Source organism: Salmo trutta, chromosome 32 (genome assembly GCF_901001165.1).
Source record: "Salmo trutta chromosome 32, fSalTru1.1, whole genome shotgun sequence".
NCBI classification, from domain to species: domain Eukaryota; kingdom Metazoa; phylum Chordata; class Actinopteri; order Salmoniformes; family Salmonidae; genus Salmo; species Salmo trutta.
The window spans coordinates 40,837,951-40,852,513 of NC_042988.1; the positions used below are offsets into that span (position 1 = coordinate 40,837,951).

Consider the following 14,563-nt stretch of genomic DNA (forward strand, 5'->3'; position numbering starts at 1 on the left):
TAAAAAATACATTTGATTTATTGATTGAGCATTACATAGATTTGTAAGCAAAATCATACTACGTAAACGGTGATACAATTATACTACTTGGTGTGTGTACTGGAGCGGAGTCAGGTGCAGGAGAGCAGAGAGTTGTGAACAGGCGCACACTTTATTTAGGCAGGAGAAACCAACAGACGGACGCCACTGCGTCGAAAACCTCCAGCCAATATGCCAAAGTGCAAAAACGCGCAAACAGTCACAATAATAAAGTACAAACAAATAAACATACCTTGTGATTTAAAACACGGAATAAACGCACAACAGAAATAGCACAGTCAAAAATGACACGTAACACAAAACAATCACACACAAAGACATGAGGGAGAACAGAGGAATAAATACATGCAGTGTGATTGGGGAATGAAAATCAGGTGTGCAGGGAACAAGACAAAACAAATGGAACAATGAAAAATGGAGCGGCGATGGCTAGAATGCCGGTGACGTCGAACGCCGAACGCCGATCGAACAAGGAGAGGAGCCGACTTCGGCGGAAGTCGTGACACTACTACTACATAAAGAGTAATACAATCATACTACTACTACATAAAGAGTAATACAATCATACTACTACTACATAGAGTAATACAATCATACTACTACTACATAAAGACTGATAAAATGATACTACAAGTACATAAGAGTGATAAAAGCCTAAATCAGGTGTGCCGAATTACTGTTTGGTTTAAAGTAGGACAATGACATATAACATTGCATAAGCCAGACATAATCAGGCCATCATTCTCCCTCACGCTACCATCTTTTTAGCCGTCGATATCGGATATGACAACATGCATATGTGTCACAGGTGAATTCAGTCATGCAAACCAAACGCTCTCCTGACATAACATTGATCTCTGAATGAACCACACTCTGGCTCTATGGAGGATGCTCCATAGAAACACTACTTACTGTAGACTCAGTGGCTTTGGATATGACAACATGTCAACGGTGAATTTAGTCATGCAAACCAATCAAGCTGTTCCCAAAATGCTCCCCTCCCTTTCCCTAACTCTGACCCTTGCCCTCTGATTGCAGATCTGTAAGGTCTGGAGTGTTTCTATGGAACCACACATGCGGAGATCATCTGTTCACCTACTCTGCATCTCACAAAGACACGGCGGTTGGAACCAAAAATCAAAAATTTGGACTCATCAGTCCAAACGAAAGATTTCCACCTGTCTAATGTCCATTGCTCGTGTTTCTTGGCCCAAGCAAGTCTCTTCTTCTTATTGGTGTCCTTTAGTAGTGGTTTCTTTGCAGCAATTCGACCATGAAAGGCCTGATTCACACAGTCTCCTCTGAACAGTTAATGTTGAGATGTGTCTGTTACTTGAACTCTGTGAAGCATTTATTTGGGCTGCAATTTGAGGCTGGTAACTTTAATGAACTTACCCTCTTCAGCAGAGGTAACTCTGGGTCATCCTTTCCTGTGGCGGTCCACATCATAGCCAGTTTCATCATAGCGCTTGATGGTTTTTGCAACTGCACTTGACGAAACTTGAAATGTTCTTGAAATGTTACGGATTGACTGACCTTCATGTCTTAAAGTGATGATGTACTGTCATTTCTCTTTGCTTATTTGAGCTGTTCTTGCCATAATATGGACTTGGTCTGTTACCAAATTGGGCTATCTTCTGTATACCACCCCTACCTTGTCACAACACAACTGATTGGCTCAAATGCATTAAGAAGGAAAGAAATTCCATAAATTAACCTTTAACAAGGCTGTTAATTGAAATGCATTCCTGAAGTTGATTGAGAGAATGCCTGTCACGATTGTCGTATGAAGGAGCGGACTAAAGTGCAGCGTGTGTATCGTTCCACATTTTATTTTCACTGTGAAACTATGCAAGATATACAAATAAACTAATGAACAAAAACAATAAAGCGTGATGAAGAGGTGCAACATACACTAACTCAAAATATAATCTCCCACAAACCCAGGTGGGAAAAACAACTACTTAAGTATGATCTCCAATTAGAGACAACGATAACCAGCTGCCTCTAATTGGAGATCATCCCCCCCCCCAAAAAAAAATAGAAATACAGAAACTAGAACATAACAACATAGAAAATCTAAAGCCCGTCACGCCCTGACCTACTCTACCATAGAAAATAAAAGCTTCTATGGTCAGGACGTGACAATGCAAAGAGTGGGAAAAGCTGTCTTCAAGGCAAAGGGTGGCTACTTTGAAGAATAATCAAATAGAAAATATATTTTGATTTGTTTAACACTTTTTTGGTTACTACATGATTCCATATGTGTAATTTCATAGTTTCGATGTCTTCACTATTATTCTACAATGTAGAAAATAGTAAAATAAAGAAAAACCCTGAGTAGATGTGTGTCAGAACTCTCTAAGAGAGGTGGGTGTAGGAGTCAGGCGCAGGAGAGAAGTAGATAAAAAAAAAATGTTTAATGAGTCCATCAAAAAACATACAGGGCCAGGACAAAAATACACAGTCCGTAAACAGCACTAGAATAAACAATCTAGGAAAACCCAGAATGAAATACATGAACAAAAAATGACGTTGCCCAACATAGAAACAGGGAAACAAAAATTAACCTGCACGAAACAAAGCGGGAAAGGAGAAAATAAATAAGCACACTAATTAACCTAAACAAGGAACAGGTGCACAAACAAAACAGACAAGACCAAACAAAAAAGACAAATGGATCAGTGGCAGCTAGTAGACCGGCGACGACGACCGCCGAGCACCACCCGAACAGGGAGAGGAGCCACCTTCGGTGGAAATCGTGACAATGTGTCCAAACTTTTGACTGGTATTGTACATATATTTACTGTAGGCTCAGTGACAGTGCCATATAGATTTACTGTAGACTCAGTGACAGTGCCATATAGATCAACTGTAGACTCAGTGACAGTGCCATATAGATTTACTGTAGACACAGTGACAGTGCCATATATATTTACTGTAGACTCAGTGACAGTGCCTTATATATTTACTGTAGACTCAGTGACAGTGCCATATATATTTGCTGTAGACTCAGTGGCAGTGCCATATAGATTTACTGTAGATTCAGTGACAGTGCCATATATATTTACTGTAGACACAGTGACAGTGCCATATGTATTTACTGTAGACTCAGTGACAGTGCCATATATATTTACTGTAGACTCAGTGACAGTGCCATATATATTTACTGTAGACTCAGTGACAGTGCCATATATATTTACTGTAGACTCAGTGACAGTGCCATATAGATTTACTGTAGACTCAGTGACAGTGCCATATATATTTACTGTAGACTCAGTGACAGTGCCATATATATCTACTGTAGACTCAGTGACAGTGCCATATATATCTACTGTAGACTCAGTGACAGTGCCATATATATATGAAGAAAATGAATAAACATTCTGATTCAGAACACTGTGTGTTGACTAATCTGAGTTAATTGGCTGAGTCATTATCCACCCACTGAAACATTGACATGAAGAGCCACGTTTTCTACTGTTTTCACTCACTGGGACTACATGACGTAGCTTTCCATTTAAACTGAGACTCAGCGATAAGACAGGTTCTCTTGTGTCTCCTGCAGCAACGTGACAGCTGATGCTGACTTATGCAGCAGCCTCTCAGTACATACGCTACGTGTTCCCAATGGCACCCTATTCCCTTTATAGTGCACTACTTTTAACCAGAATGGCACCCTATTCCCTATATAGTGCACTACTTTTAACCGGAATGGCACCCTATTCCCTATATAGTGCACTACTTTTAACCAGAATGGCACCCTATTCCCTATATAGTGCACTACTTTTAACTAGAGACCTATGGGCCCTCGTCAAAATAAGTGAACACCCTTTTCACACACTCTTCTAAAGGCTCCTTAGTGCTGAGTCGACCTTTAAATTTGACAGTGAGGCGAAATAAAAAGGGACGAGTAAATTTGTGCTGCAGTGTGTGTGTGTGTGTGTGTGTGTGTTTGACAGTACTGTTCTTATTTTAGCTGGCTCCTGACCCGAGGGCATTTTCCACCTAATATGAAATCGGCTGAGAGGACAATCAATGAGGACAGAGGGAGAGAAGTGAGGGAAAGAGAGGGAGAGAAAGAGGGAGAGAAAGGAGGGATGATGTACAGTATCTATCCAAATCCATGGAGCCAAAAGGGGGGGGAGAAAGAGAGAGATGAGTGAGATGAGAGAGAGAGAGATGAGAGACAGAGAGAGAGAGAGAGAGAGGTACTGTACAGTACAGTATCAGTAGGTTCTGCAGCCAGAGATCCAGTAGTCATCGTGGAAGGCTGGACACCAGAGCCCTGCTAGAGTGGATTAGTGCAGCAGTGTAGGAGTTTAGCTGTGAAGCCGTGAAGGAGTGCAGAAGGGAGTGCATCTCTGCAGAGCTACAACCTGGCCTGTGGAAGAGCTGTCCTGGAGTGTTTCTCTGTCTGTACCATTAACAGCCTGGGAGAGATGGACAGTCACAACCACAGACACAGGAGGCAGGAGGGTGAGTTTGGAACAGAATAATGTATGTATCCTTTTTGATTGTCATATAGTAGGCAGTTAATCCAAGGGTGACTTTTCAGTGGAATGTACAGTATGTATGAACCCTTTCTACTGTGACCCCAGCGTCCTGTCCAGGGGGTGTCCAGGGGGTGTCCAGGGGGTGTCCAGGGGGTGTCCAGGGGTCCATCAAGCTGCCTCACGCTACAGAAACAGAGGAAACAGCCCTGTAGGTTGTTCTGGCTGGGACAAGGCTTCCTTACTCGACTGTAATGCTGCTGTGAGCCGTAAGCGTGTTAAATGTCAGGGTATTAACGCGTATAAAAGGTCCATGCTTGACCTAAACCCTAACCTATACTTTTGTGTTGTTGGAAACCTATATGGATTGGTTTCTATGTTGATCTCTGGCTAGTCCCAAATGGCAACTTATTCCCTATGCAGCTGTAAAGGAGAGTAAATTAAAGGGATAAATGAACTTTGCCTGGTGAAAAATGAATACATACACTATTTTGGGCATTTCTGTTTTGTATTTTTTTTATTTTTAGTACATATTTATTATGAGGTTGAATTATTGTACAGTATTGTGTTGATTCATGATCATTCTTGTTTGTTGTTCCAGCAGTATCCCAATGACATGTGGTCTGACTAGTCTTTTTAGCTGTTAAACAGGGTTGGGGTCAGTTAGAATGCTATTTTTAGCTGTTAAACAGGGTTGGGGTCAATTTGAATAGAAGGTGTGAAATTCAGGAGGTGATTTGAATTTAAAATAAATACATTTGAACATTTATAATAAATAGCTTCTACTTGTCAGGTTATTGATAAGTCATTGAAAATAGGTGCCCTTTTATTATTTTTGAATTATAATTTCAGTTTACTTCCTGAATTGACTGCCTTCAATTTGAATTGACCACAACCCTGTTGTTAAGGATCTAATTGTCTTTATCCAATGAAAAGTGAACACATATTTTTGACTTTTTTGCTTCTCAATAAAGAGACGTCAACATAGCTGTGATAGTGATAATAGTTGATGAACGGTAAAGGAATATGTTGGTCTTTGTTGTCCTGGCAACATGCTCTGATATGTGGTTTGACTTACCTTTCCATAGCTGTTGATGATCAAATGGTCTTAGCATGATGAAAACATCACGATCTTCTCCGGACACTGATACGTGGTTAGACTGATCTTTAACGGACCTTAGTAAACCTTTCCATAACTGTTAACCATCAAACGGTCTTTGTTGTCCCGGAAGCTCAGCCCACTGACATGGAGTTGAGGATCCTGGTGGTGGGGTCCAGTGGACCGTCTCAGTTCTCCCTGACCAACTCTATCCTGGGGAGGGAGGAGTTCTCCAAGGACGTCACCAGCATCGTCCAGAGCAGGAAGAACCTGGGGGACCTGGCTGGGACGCGCGTTGCTGTGGTGAACGGACCCAACCTCTACGGGAAGCACCTGTCCCGCACCAAGATGAAGACAGAGATGAAGAGGTGGCCGTAATGCTGGATTTTGGTTCTGTGTCTATACTCTTCTGTCATGTATTCTGTAGTGTTAACGTCTGTACGCATAAGAAGAGGTGACTTTAACTTTAACATGATTGATGTTAAGGGCTCACAGTTCACAGAAACTGAAGAAATTCTAAATGTAATATAATAATAATACATCTGCCATTTAGCAGAGACTTTTATCCAAAGCCACTTACAGTCATGTATGCATACATCTCACATACAGGTGGTCCTGGGAATCTAACAATTCTGGCATTGCAAGAGCCATATTCTACCAACTGAGCTAGAGTTCCAGAAGTCCATCATAAATAGTGACATATTAGACAAAAATACAACACAACACAATACTATATAACACAATACAACATTATACAACACAACAATATACAACACAGCACAACACAATGCAACACAACACAGTACAATACAACACAACACAATGCAGCACAACACAATGCAACACAATACAACACAGTACAATACAACAATATACAACACAACACAACACAGTACAATATGATACAATACAACACAACACAACACTATACAACACAGTACAATACAACACAATACAATACAACAACGTAATACAACACTATACAACACAATATAACACAATACAACACAGTACAATACAACACAATACAACACAGTACAATACAATGCAATACAACACAACACAACACTACACAATTCAATAAAATACAATACAACACAACACAACACAGTACAATACAACACAATACAACACAACACAATAAAAACATATTGTTCTTTCTTGATTGTAGTCACTGTATTGTCTCCCTGCAGGTGAAATTGTAAGCGTTTAGGCTGCACCTTTTCTGTAAGGTGTTTTGCAGACTTTTCATGTGATATAACACTGTAAATAACATTTGATTTTATTTAGGTGCAAGTGTCTGTCAGCCCCCGGCCCTCACGCCCTGCTCATGGCCTTTGACCTGGAGCAGATCTGCCCCAACGACGTCAAGACGCCTAAGCTGATGGTGAAGCGTTTCGGTGAAGATGCACTTTCCCACACCATAGTCCTCCTGGCCTACGAGGGGGACGTAGACATTCTGGCCCTGGAGAACCGGGTCAGCACTGACTGGCACCTCCGGGAGCTCATCGAGCAGTGCGGTGGGCGCTACCACGTCTTCAACAAGAACTGGAGGGACCGTTCTCGAGACAAGGAGCTCCTCCAGAAGATTGAACGGATGCTGGCGACCCTGGGCGGGCAGCACTACACCAGCCGCTCTTACGGGCAGGCGGAGGAGAGCGTGAGGAAGGAAGAGAGGAAGCTGCTGAAGAAGAGGGCGGCGGAGACGGAGGAGGCGTGGAGGGAGCTGGAGCAGCAGTACCGGGGGGAGGCGCTGCGCTGGCAGATGGACGCCTACAACAACAGCGTGGGAGCAGAGATCAGGGCTAAAGCCGAGATGGACAACGGATGGTTGAGGACGTCGCTCGCCGTAGGGGCGGGGTTGGGGCTGGCCGCGGGGGCCGCCATGGGGATGGCGATGGGGGCGGTGGCGGGGGCTATGGGGATGACGATGGGAGGCGCTATCGGAGGGTTGATGGGCGGGTCGGCGGGTGGGACGGCCCAGGTAGCGATAGAACACCTGGAGGACAGAGTGGGACCACACGCTACTAACTTCAACACTGTTTTCATCAACCGCTTCTTCAGACCACCACGTTCATGACATGGAGGAAGTGTTTATGACTGGAACCAGGAAAAATAAATAGGTACTAGTTCAAATGAAAACGTGGTGAAAGGTATATTGAATTATTGGAACTGGTAGTGATTGTGTGATAGATAGTCTCTCTATCTGACTCAACTCTAAACCACTGCTATAAATACGCTGCATTCGTGACGGAAACTCAGAACCTAGGACCGAAAATTAACCTAAGTTATTTGCATAGAGCTTCCTATTGGTTAATTCTGATACTTTCCATGTGGGAAACTCAGGTGTCATCTCTCTACGAGTTTTCAAGTACTAGTTACCTAGCAACAATACATGTGTGTACCTGTATAGAGAATATCCTCTTAATGCTTATCACAAGTTGAGGTAGTATTTTAGGATTATACTGAGTAGATATAGGTTCACTTGAAATAGTTATACTTTACCATGAGGATATTTATTCAGTAGACTGCTATACTGCCTTCAGAAAGTATTCACACCCCTTGACTTTTTCCACATTTTGTTGTGTAACAAGGTGGGATTAAAATTGATTTAATTGTAATTTATTGTCAACGATCTACACAAAATACTCTAATGTTAAAGTGGAAGAAAAAATCAAACAATTGTAAAGAAATTATGGAAAATGAAACACTAATAGATCTTGATTATTTAAGTGTTCAACCCCCTGAGTCAATACATGTTAGAATCACCATTGGCAGCGATTACAGCTGTGAGTCTTTCTGGGTAAGTCTCTAAGAGTTTACACACCTGGATTGTACAATATTTGCCCATTATTCTTTCTAAAATTCTTCAAGCTCTGTCAAGTTGGTTGTTGATCATTCGTAGACAGTCATTTTCTAGTCTTGTCATAGAATTTCAAGAAGATTTAAGTCAAAACTATAACTAGGCCACTCAGGAACATTCTATGTAATTTTGGTAAACAACTCCAGTGATTTTCTGGCCTTGTTTTTAAGGCAATTGTCCTGCTGAAAGGTGAATTTTTCTCTCAGTGTATGTTGGAAAGCAAACTGAACAAGGGTTTCCTCTAAGATTGTACCTGTGCTTAGGTCTATTCCATTTATTTTTATCCCCCCCCCAAAAAATCCCTAGTCCTTGCTGATGACAAGCATACTCTTAACATGATGCAGCCACCATCATGCTTGAAAATATGAAGCATGGTACTCAGTGATGTGTTGGATTTTCCCCAAACATAACACTTCGTATTCAGGACATAAAGTACATTTCTTTGCAATGTTTTTTGCATTTTTACCTCAGTGCCTTAATGCAAACAGGATGCATGTTTTGGAATATTTTTATTCTTTACAGGCGTCCTTTTTTCACTCTGTCATTTAGGTTAGTATGGTGGAGTAACTACAATGTTGTTTATTTATTTGGGGGGGGGGGGTAGATCATCTTTAATATTGCAGATAGAACCTACAATCTATCAATTTAATTGTTTGCATAATTTCCAATCCCCCTTATTTTTTTATTTATCATTTTAGCTCACATCTGCGGTACCTGTAGTTAAATAATTATACTTATATTCCTAATTTCCTCTTTCTTCAAGTGCTGGATTTTCACCCACAGCGGCCAACCCACCATTCATTCTGATCTTAACTCCAACCCTCCGATGTCCACAGATTAACCCATCTTTCCCAGAATAATGCCATTTAGCAATACATCCCTCCATTTTACTGTGATGTCTTACGAGGATCCTGAACCTTCCTATTTGTAACATTTCTACCGATATTGCCCTAAAAATCAATACTTTACCGCAGAGAATGATAATATTGACTGAGCCCCCATGTCACGGCTGTTCGAAGGAGCGGACCAAAATACAGCGTGTTCGTAGTTCCACATATTTATTAAAAGTGAAACTGAATGCAATACACTTAAATATACAAAAACAACAAACCGTGACGCAGAGGACAACACACTACTCAAAAGATAATAACCCACAAACAATGAGAAAAAACCCTACTTAAATATGATCTCTAATCAGAGGCAATGAGGATCAGCTGCCTCCAATTAGAGATCAACCCCAAACAATCCAAACATAGAAATAGAAAACATAGAACCCAAAACACCCCCTGTCACGCCCTGCCCTACTCTACTATAGAAAATGACATCTTACTAGGGTCAGGACGTGACAGTACCCCCCCCCCCCAAAAGTGCAGATTCCGAATGCAAACAAACAAAAACAACCCCAAAACACGAAGGGAGGGTAGGGTGGGTGACTAATGTCTATGGCGGCGGCTCTGGTTCCGGGTGTAGTACCCCCACCGCCCGCTGATCCCCCCGCTTCAGTATGTCTGGAGGAACCAGACCATGGATCATCGCCGGAGGTTGGACCGCCAACTGCTGCTGAAGACTCTGGGCTAAAGGCTGCCGCTGAAGACACTGGGCTGCGGACCGCCGCTGAGGGCTCCGGGCTGCGGGCCGCCGCTGAGGGCTGCCGCTGAGGGCTCCGGGCACCCGCTGAGGGCTCCGGGCTGAGGAGCGTCGCTGGAGCTCCGATGCGTGGGACTGGCATAGGTGGCGCCAGACTGGTAACACGCACCTCAGGTCGAGTGCAGGGAGCAGGAACAGGACACTCCGGACTGGGCATGCGCACTGGAGGTCTGATGCGTGGAACTGGCTTATGTGGCGCCAGACTGGTAACACGCACCTCAAGACGAGTGCAGGGAGCAGGAACAGGATGTATCGGGCTATGTAGGCGAACTGGGGACCTGGCATGCTGAGCAGGCCTACTCCGCCATGCCTACTCCGCCATGCCGAAAATAACTCTTCTATGGGGTTCAGAAATGGTGAGTATGGTGGGAGGTATTGCACGAGAAATGGTGGGTGGTCAGCAAACCAGTTTTGGACTGGGGCTGCACGATGAAAGCTCACGATGTCCCATACTACAACGTACCGGGTTCTTTGATGGTCTGCATCATTCATACGCTCTGGTGGTATGAGAATGTTGTGGAGTCTGTCCAGAAATGTGAGAATATGGGCTGTGTTGTATGGTCCAAGGTTGGCATGACGGTGGAGGACACCATGCGTATTGGAGATGGCAGCGCACATTGTGATGTTCCCACCACGTTGGCCAGGAACATCTATAATGGCTCTGTGGCCAATGATGTTTCTCCCCCTTCTTCTGGTCTTTGCTAGGTCGAACCCAGCCTCATCTATAAAGATGAACTCATGTGGGATTGCATGAGCATCCATTTCCAGTACTCTCTGAAAACAAAGAACAAAAGCAGTCAGTATGGTGTTATCCAGTACACTGGGAAACAATGTTGCGTGTAGTGTACTGCAGTCAATATTGTACTTACATCCACATACGCTCGTCTGACCTCTTTGTTTCTTTGAGAGTTTCTCTCAAACGACACCTTATAAAGTTGTTTCATTCTGATTTGGTTTCGCTTGAGAATGAGAGCCAATGTGGACAGACTGACTCGTTGAATGTTGTTGAATATGGTGTTGTCTTGGATGATGTGGCTTTGAATTTCTCGTAATCTGATTTCATTATTTTCCAAAACCAAGTTTACAATGGCAGCTTCCTCCTGTACCCCGGGGAACATTTGTCCCCTTCCTCCACCATGGTTGCATCTCTCAGTCCTTTAGAAAAACTAAAATATAGGGCTTGAACAATGCAGCCTAAAGATATTTCCCCCACAGTAGAGTAAATTCTACAGGAAATTTGTGCAGTTAGTATATGACATCAGCCATTCATGAAGTAAACAGGTGTCACCCAACTGATACACTATGACATGGGACGTACTACATAGTGTGAAATACATTTGTTACATACCTGTACTCCAGTCTAAATGTCCGGATGACACAAGCGACAGTAAAACGGCTCAAGTTGGGCTGCACTCTCTGTCCAGCCTCTCGCATTGTCAGTCCATGGTTGATGACATCATCAACTAAGGTTGCTCTGATTTCATTTGAAAGTTGTTGTCTTCTTTGGCCATGAACTCCTCCACCAGCTCTACCCCTACCTCTCACTCTTCCTCTTACTCCCCCTCTCATTCTCACCCTCCCTCTTCCTCTTCCTCTCTCTGCAACGGCTCCCATTGTTGTTGTAAAACAAACGGTGCTCACCTGTGGTCTTTTCATAGTGCTTACTTCCTGATTGAAGTGGTAACAATTAACCATTGAGGTGTTTTGCCAGGTGGCACATATATTGGCCAATTAGCTCATGTAGTGTCATTTTGAATGGCAGTGTTTTGAAATGGCAAACATGTGATTTTATGTCAGATTGTTGTGTCTTATGCAGAGAACCGTGTGCAGTGCATTTAAAAAGTGCCATTTTGAATTGCAAAATGTGTGTAAAGCAGAAAATGTGTTTAGACTTTTGGAGACTTGAGAAGAGGTTTTGCTCTCTGTGTGTCAGTTTAAATAATTGTGCTGTGCCTGTCATTTTAGTGTGTTAGCAATTGGAAAAAACTGTAAGCATGTATTTAATGTAGAAAAAATGACATTAACTAATTTTTGACCAAATGAGCAGTTACTGCCTTTTGCTTGGTAGGGCAGCATATATTGAGCATTCTTTTTGTAGCAAGTATTTTACTGTATATAATAGCTTCAATTGAAACGAATGGATTGATGTGTCAATTGTTTTTAGAATGTCAGTTCATAGACTCGCTCAAAAACCTGTTCCCAATGTACTTGAATTTCTTATAGTATTGCTGTCAAACACGTTTGACTTTCCTGCTAGAGCCATGATTACATATATAAACTGCAATATCACTACATAATACATCAGCAACTCTTCCCATAAATGGATAGGTGTCTCCCTTTCCACAATTTCAAGATTCTATCTATTTTGCTAAGTTTTCAATCAAAGTTAATAGTTGCAAGATCTCTAACCTTTTCCGGGATATGTACATCAAGCAAGACTTCACCATTTGCCTATTTAATCTGGAGAATCTCAAATCAAATCAAATTTCACTGGTCACATACTTGTGTTTAGCAGATGTTATTGCGGATGTAGCGAAATACTTGTGATGACAATTTAAAGTTTGTATCTTTTAGAGACTATATCCATAATATAGTATTCTTATCAGAGTTGGATTTTAGAGAAACTGGAGACATTATCCAGGTCCTCAATGAGTCCCTTCAAGGTTGAAGATTGAGGAATCAAGAGAAATCTTGAATCACCGGTATACATTGATACTTTTGTCTCTTAATTTTTTGCCCCTTAATGTTATCATTAGACCTTACTGTTATCATTAGACCTTACTGTTATCATTAGACCTTAATGTTATCATTAGACCTTAATGTTATCATTAGACCTTAATGTTATCATTAGACCTTAATGTTATCATTAGACAGTTCTACTACAATGTTGTTGATCCATCCTTAATTTTCTCCTATCACAGCCATTAAACTCTGTAACTGTTTTAAAGTCATCATTGACCTCATGGTGAAATCCTTGAGCGGTTTCCTTTCTCTCCGGCAACTGAGTTAGAAAGGACGCCTGTATCTTTGTAGTGACTGAGTGTATTGATACACCATCCAAAATGTAATTAATAACTTCACCATGTTCAAAGGGAAATTCAATGTCTGTTTTATTTACCCATCTACCAGTAGGAGCCCTTTGCGAGGCTTTGGAAAAACCTACCTGGTGTTTGTGGTTGAATCTCTGAAATTCACTGCTCAACTTAGGGACCTTACAGATAATTGTATGTGTTGTGTACAGAGATGAGGTAGTCATCCAAAAAGCATATTAACCACTATTATGGCACACAGTGACTGACACAACCTATTATGTGAATTGTTAAGCAAATATTTACTGCTGAACTTATTTAGGCTTGCCATAACAAAGGGTTTGAATAATGATTGACTCAAGACATTTCAGCTTTTCAATTTTGTATTAATTTGTGAAAATTTGGAAAAACATAATTCCACTCTGACATTATGGGGTGTTGTGTATAGGCCAGCGACACAACATCTCAACTGAATCCATTCTAAATTCAGACTGTAACACAACAACATGTAGAAACATTTAAGGGGTGTAAATACTTTCTGAAGGCTCTGTATTTGGACAAGTCGGCTTTGCGATTCACACAGGTACGTTTATGTCATACCAATAGATGTCACACCAAGTCGTAGGGTAGCTACAACAATGTCATACCAAACATGCATACAATCCGTCGAAAATGTACATATTTAGGAGTGTTTTTGTAAGATGTGAAACTGTAAGATCCCTATGGGTTTCTGTTATGGATCTCCATTCAAATCCTAATAAATTGCCTGACCATTTGTTGTACTATATTTATTGTGTTGAAGCACAGATCTGATCTTCCACATACTAAACTAAAAAGTCTCACAGACAGGTCAACCAGGAGAGACAATCTCTTATCACAGACAGGTCAACCAGGAGAGATAAATTCTTATCACAGATAGGTCAACCAGGAGAGACAATCTCTTATCACAGACAGGTCAACCAGGAGAGACAATCTCTTATCACAGACAGGTCAACCAGGAGAGACAATCTCTTATCACAGACAGGTCAACCAGGAGAGACAATCTCTTATCACAGACAGGTCAACCAGGAGAGACAATCTCTTATCACAGACAGGTCAACCAGGAGAGACAATCTCTTATCACAGACAGGTCAACCAGGAGAGACAATCTCTTATCACAGACAGGTCAACCAGGAGAGACTCCAAAGTCTTTGTCTCTCCTGGTTGACCTGTCTGTGAGACTGACTCCCTAGTAACGTCGGTGATAAGAGATAGTCTCATGTATTAACTTTGAAATTGTCTGTCATGGGTTCTGCCCAATGATGTGTAAAAACATAAGTGGTTCTGCCACACGGTGTGCACAGTTGTTTCTGCCTGTATTATTATTATGTTTTATTGAACCTTTATTTAACAA

General features: G+C 41.8%; 1 protein-coding gene across 1 annotated transcript; it reads left to right on the forward strand.

Annotated features, from left to right (window-relative positions):
• The first annotated feature begins 5,778 nt into the window (after positions 1-5,778).
• On the forward strand, positions 5,779-7,711 carry LOC115170518 (GTPase IMAP family member 4). The gene is made up of 2 exons (XM_029726732.1): positions 5,779-5,999; positions 6,922-7,711. The coding sequence occupies exons 1-2, from the start codon at positions 5,779-5,781 to the stop codon at positions 7,709-7,711; spliced, it is 1,011 nt and encodes a 336-aa protein (XP_029582592.1).
• Positions 7,712-14,563: the final 6,852 nt, after the last annotated feature.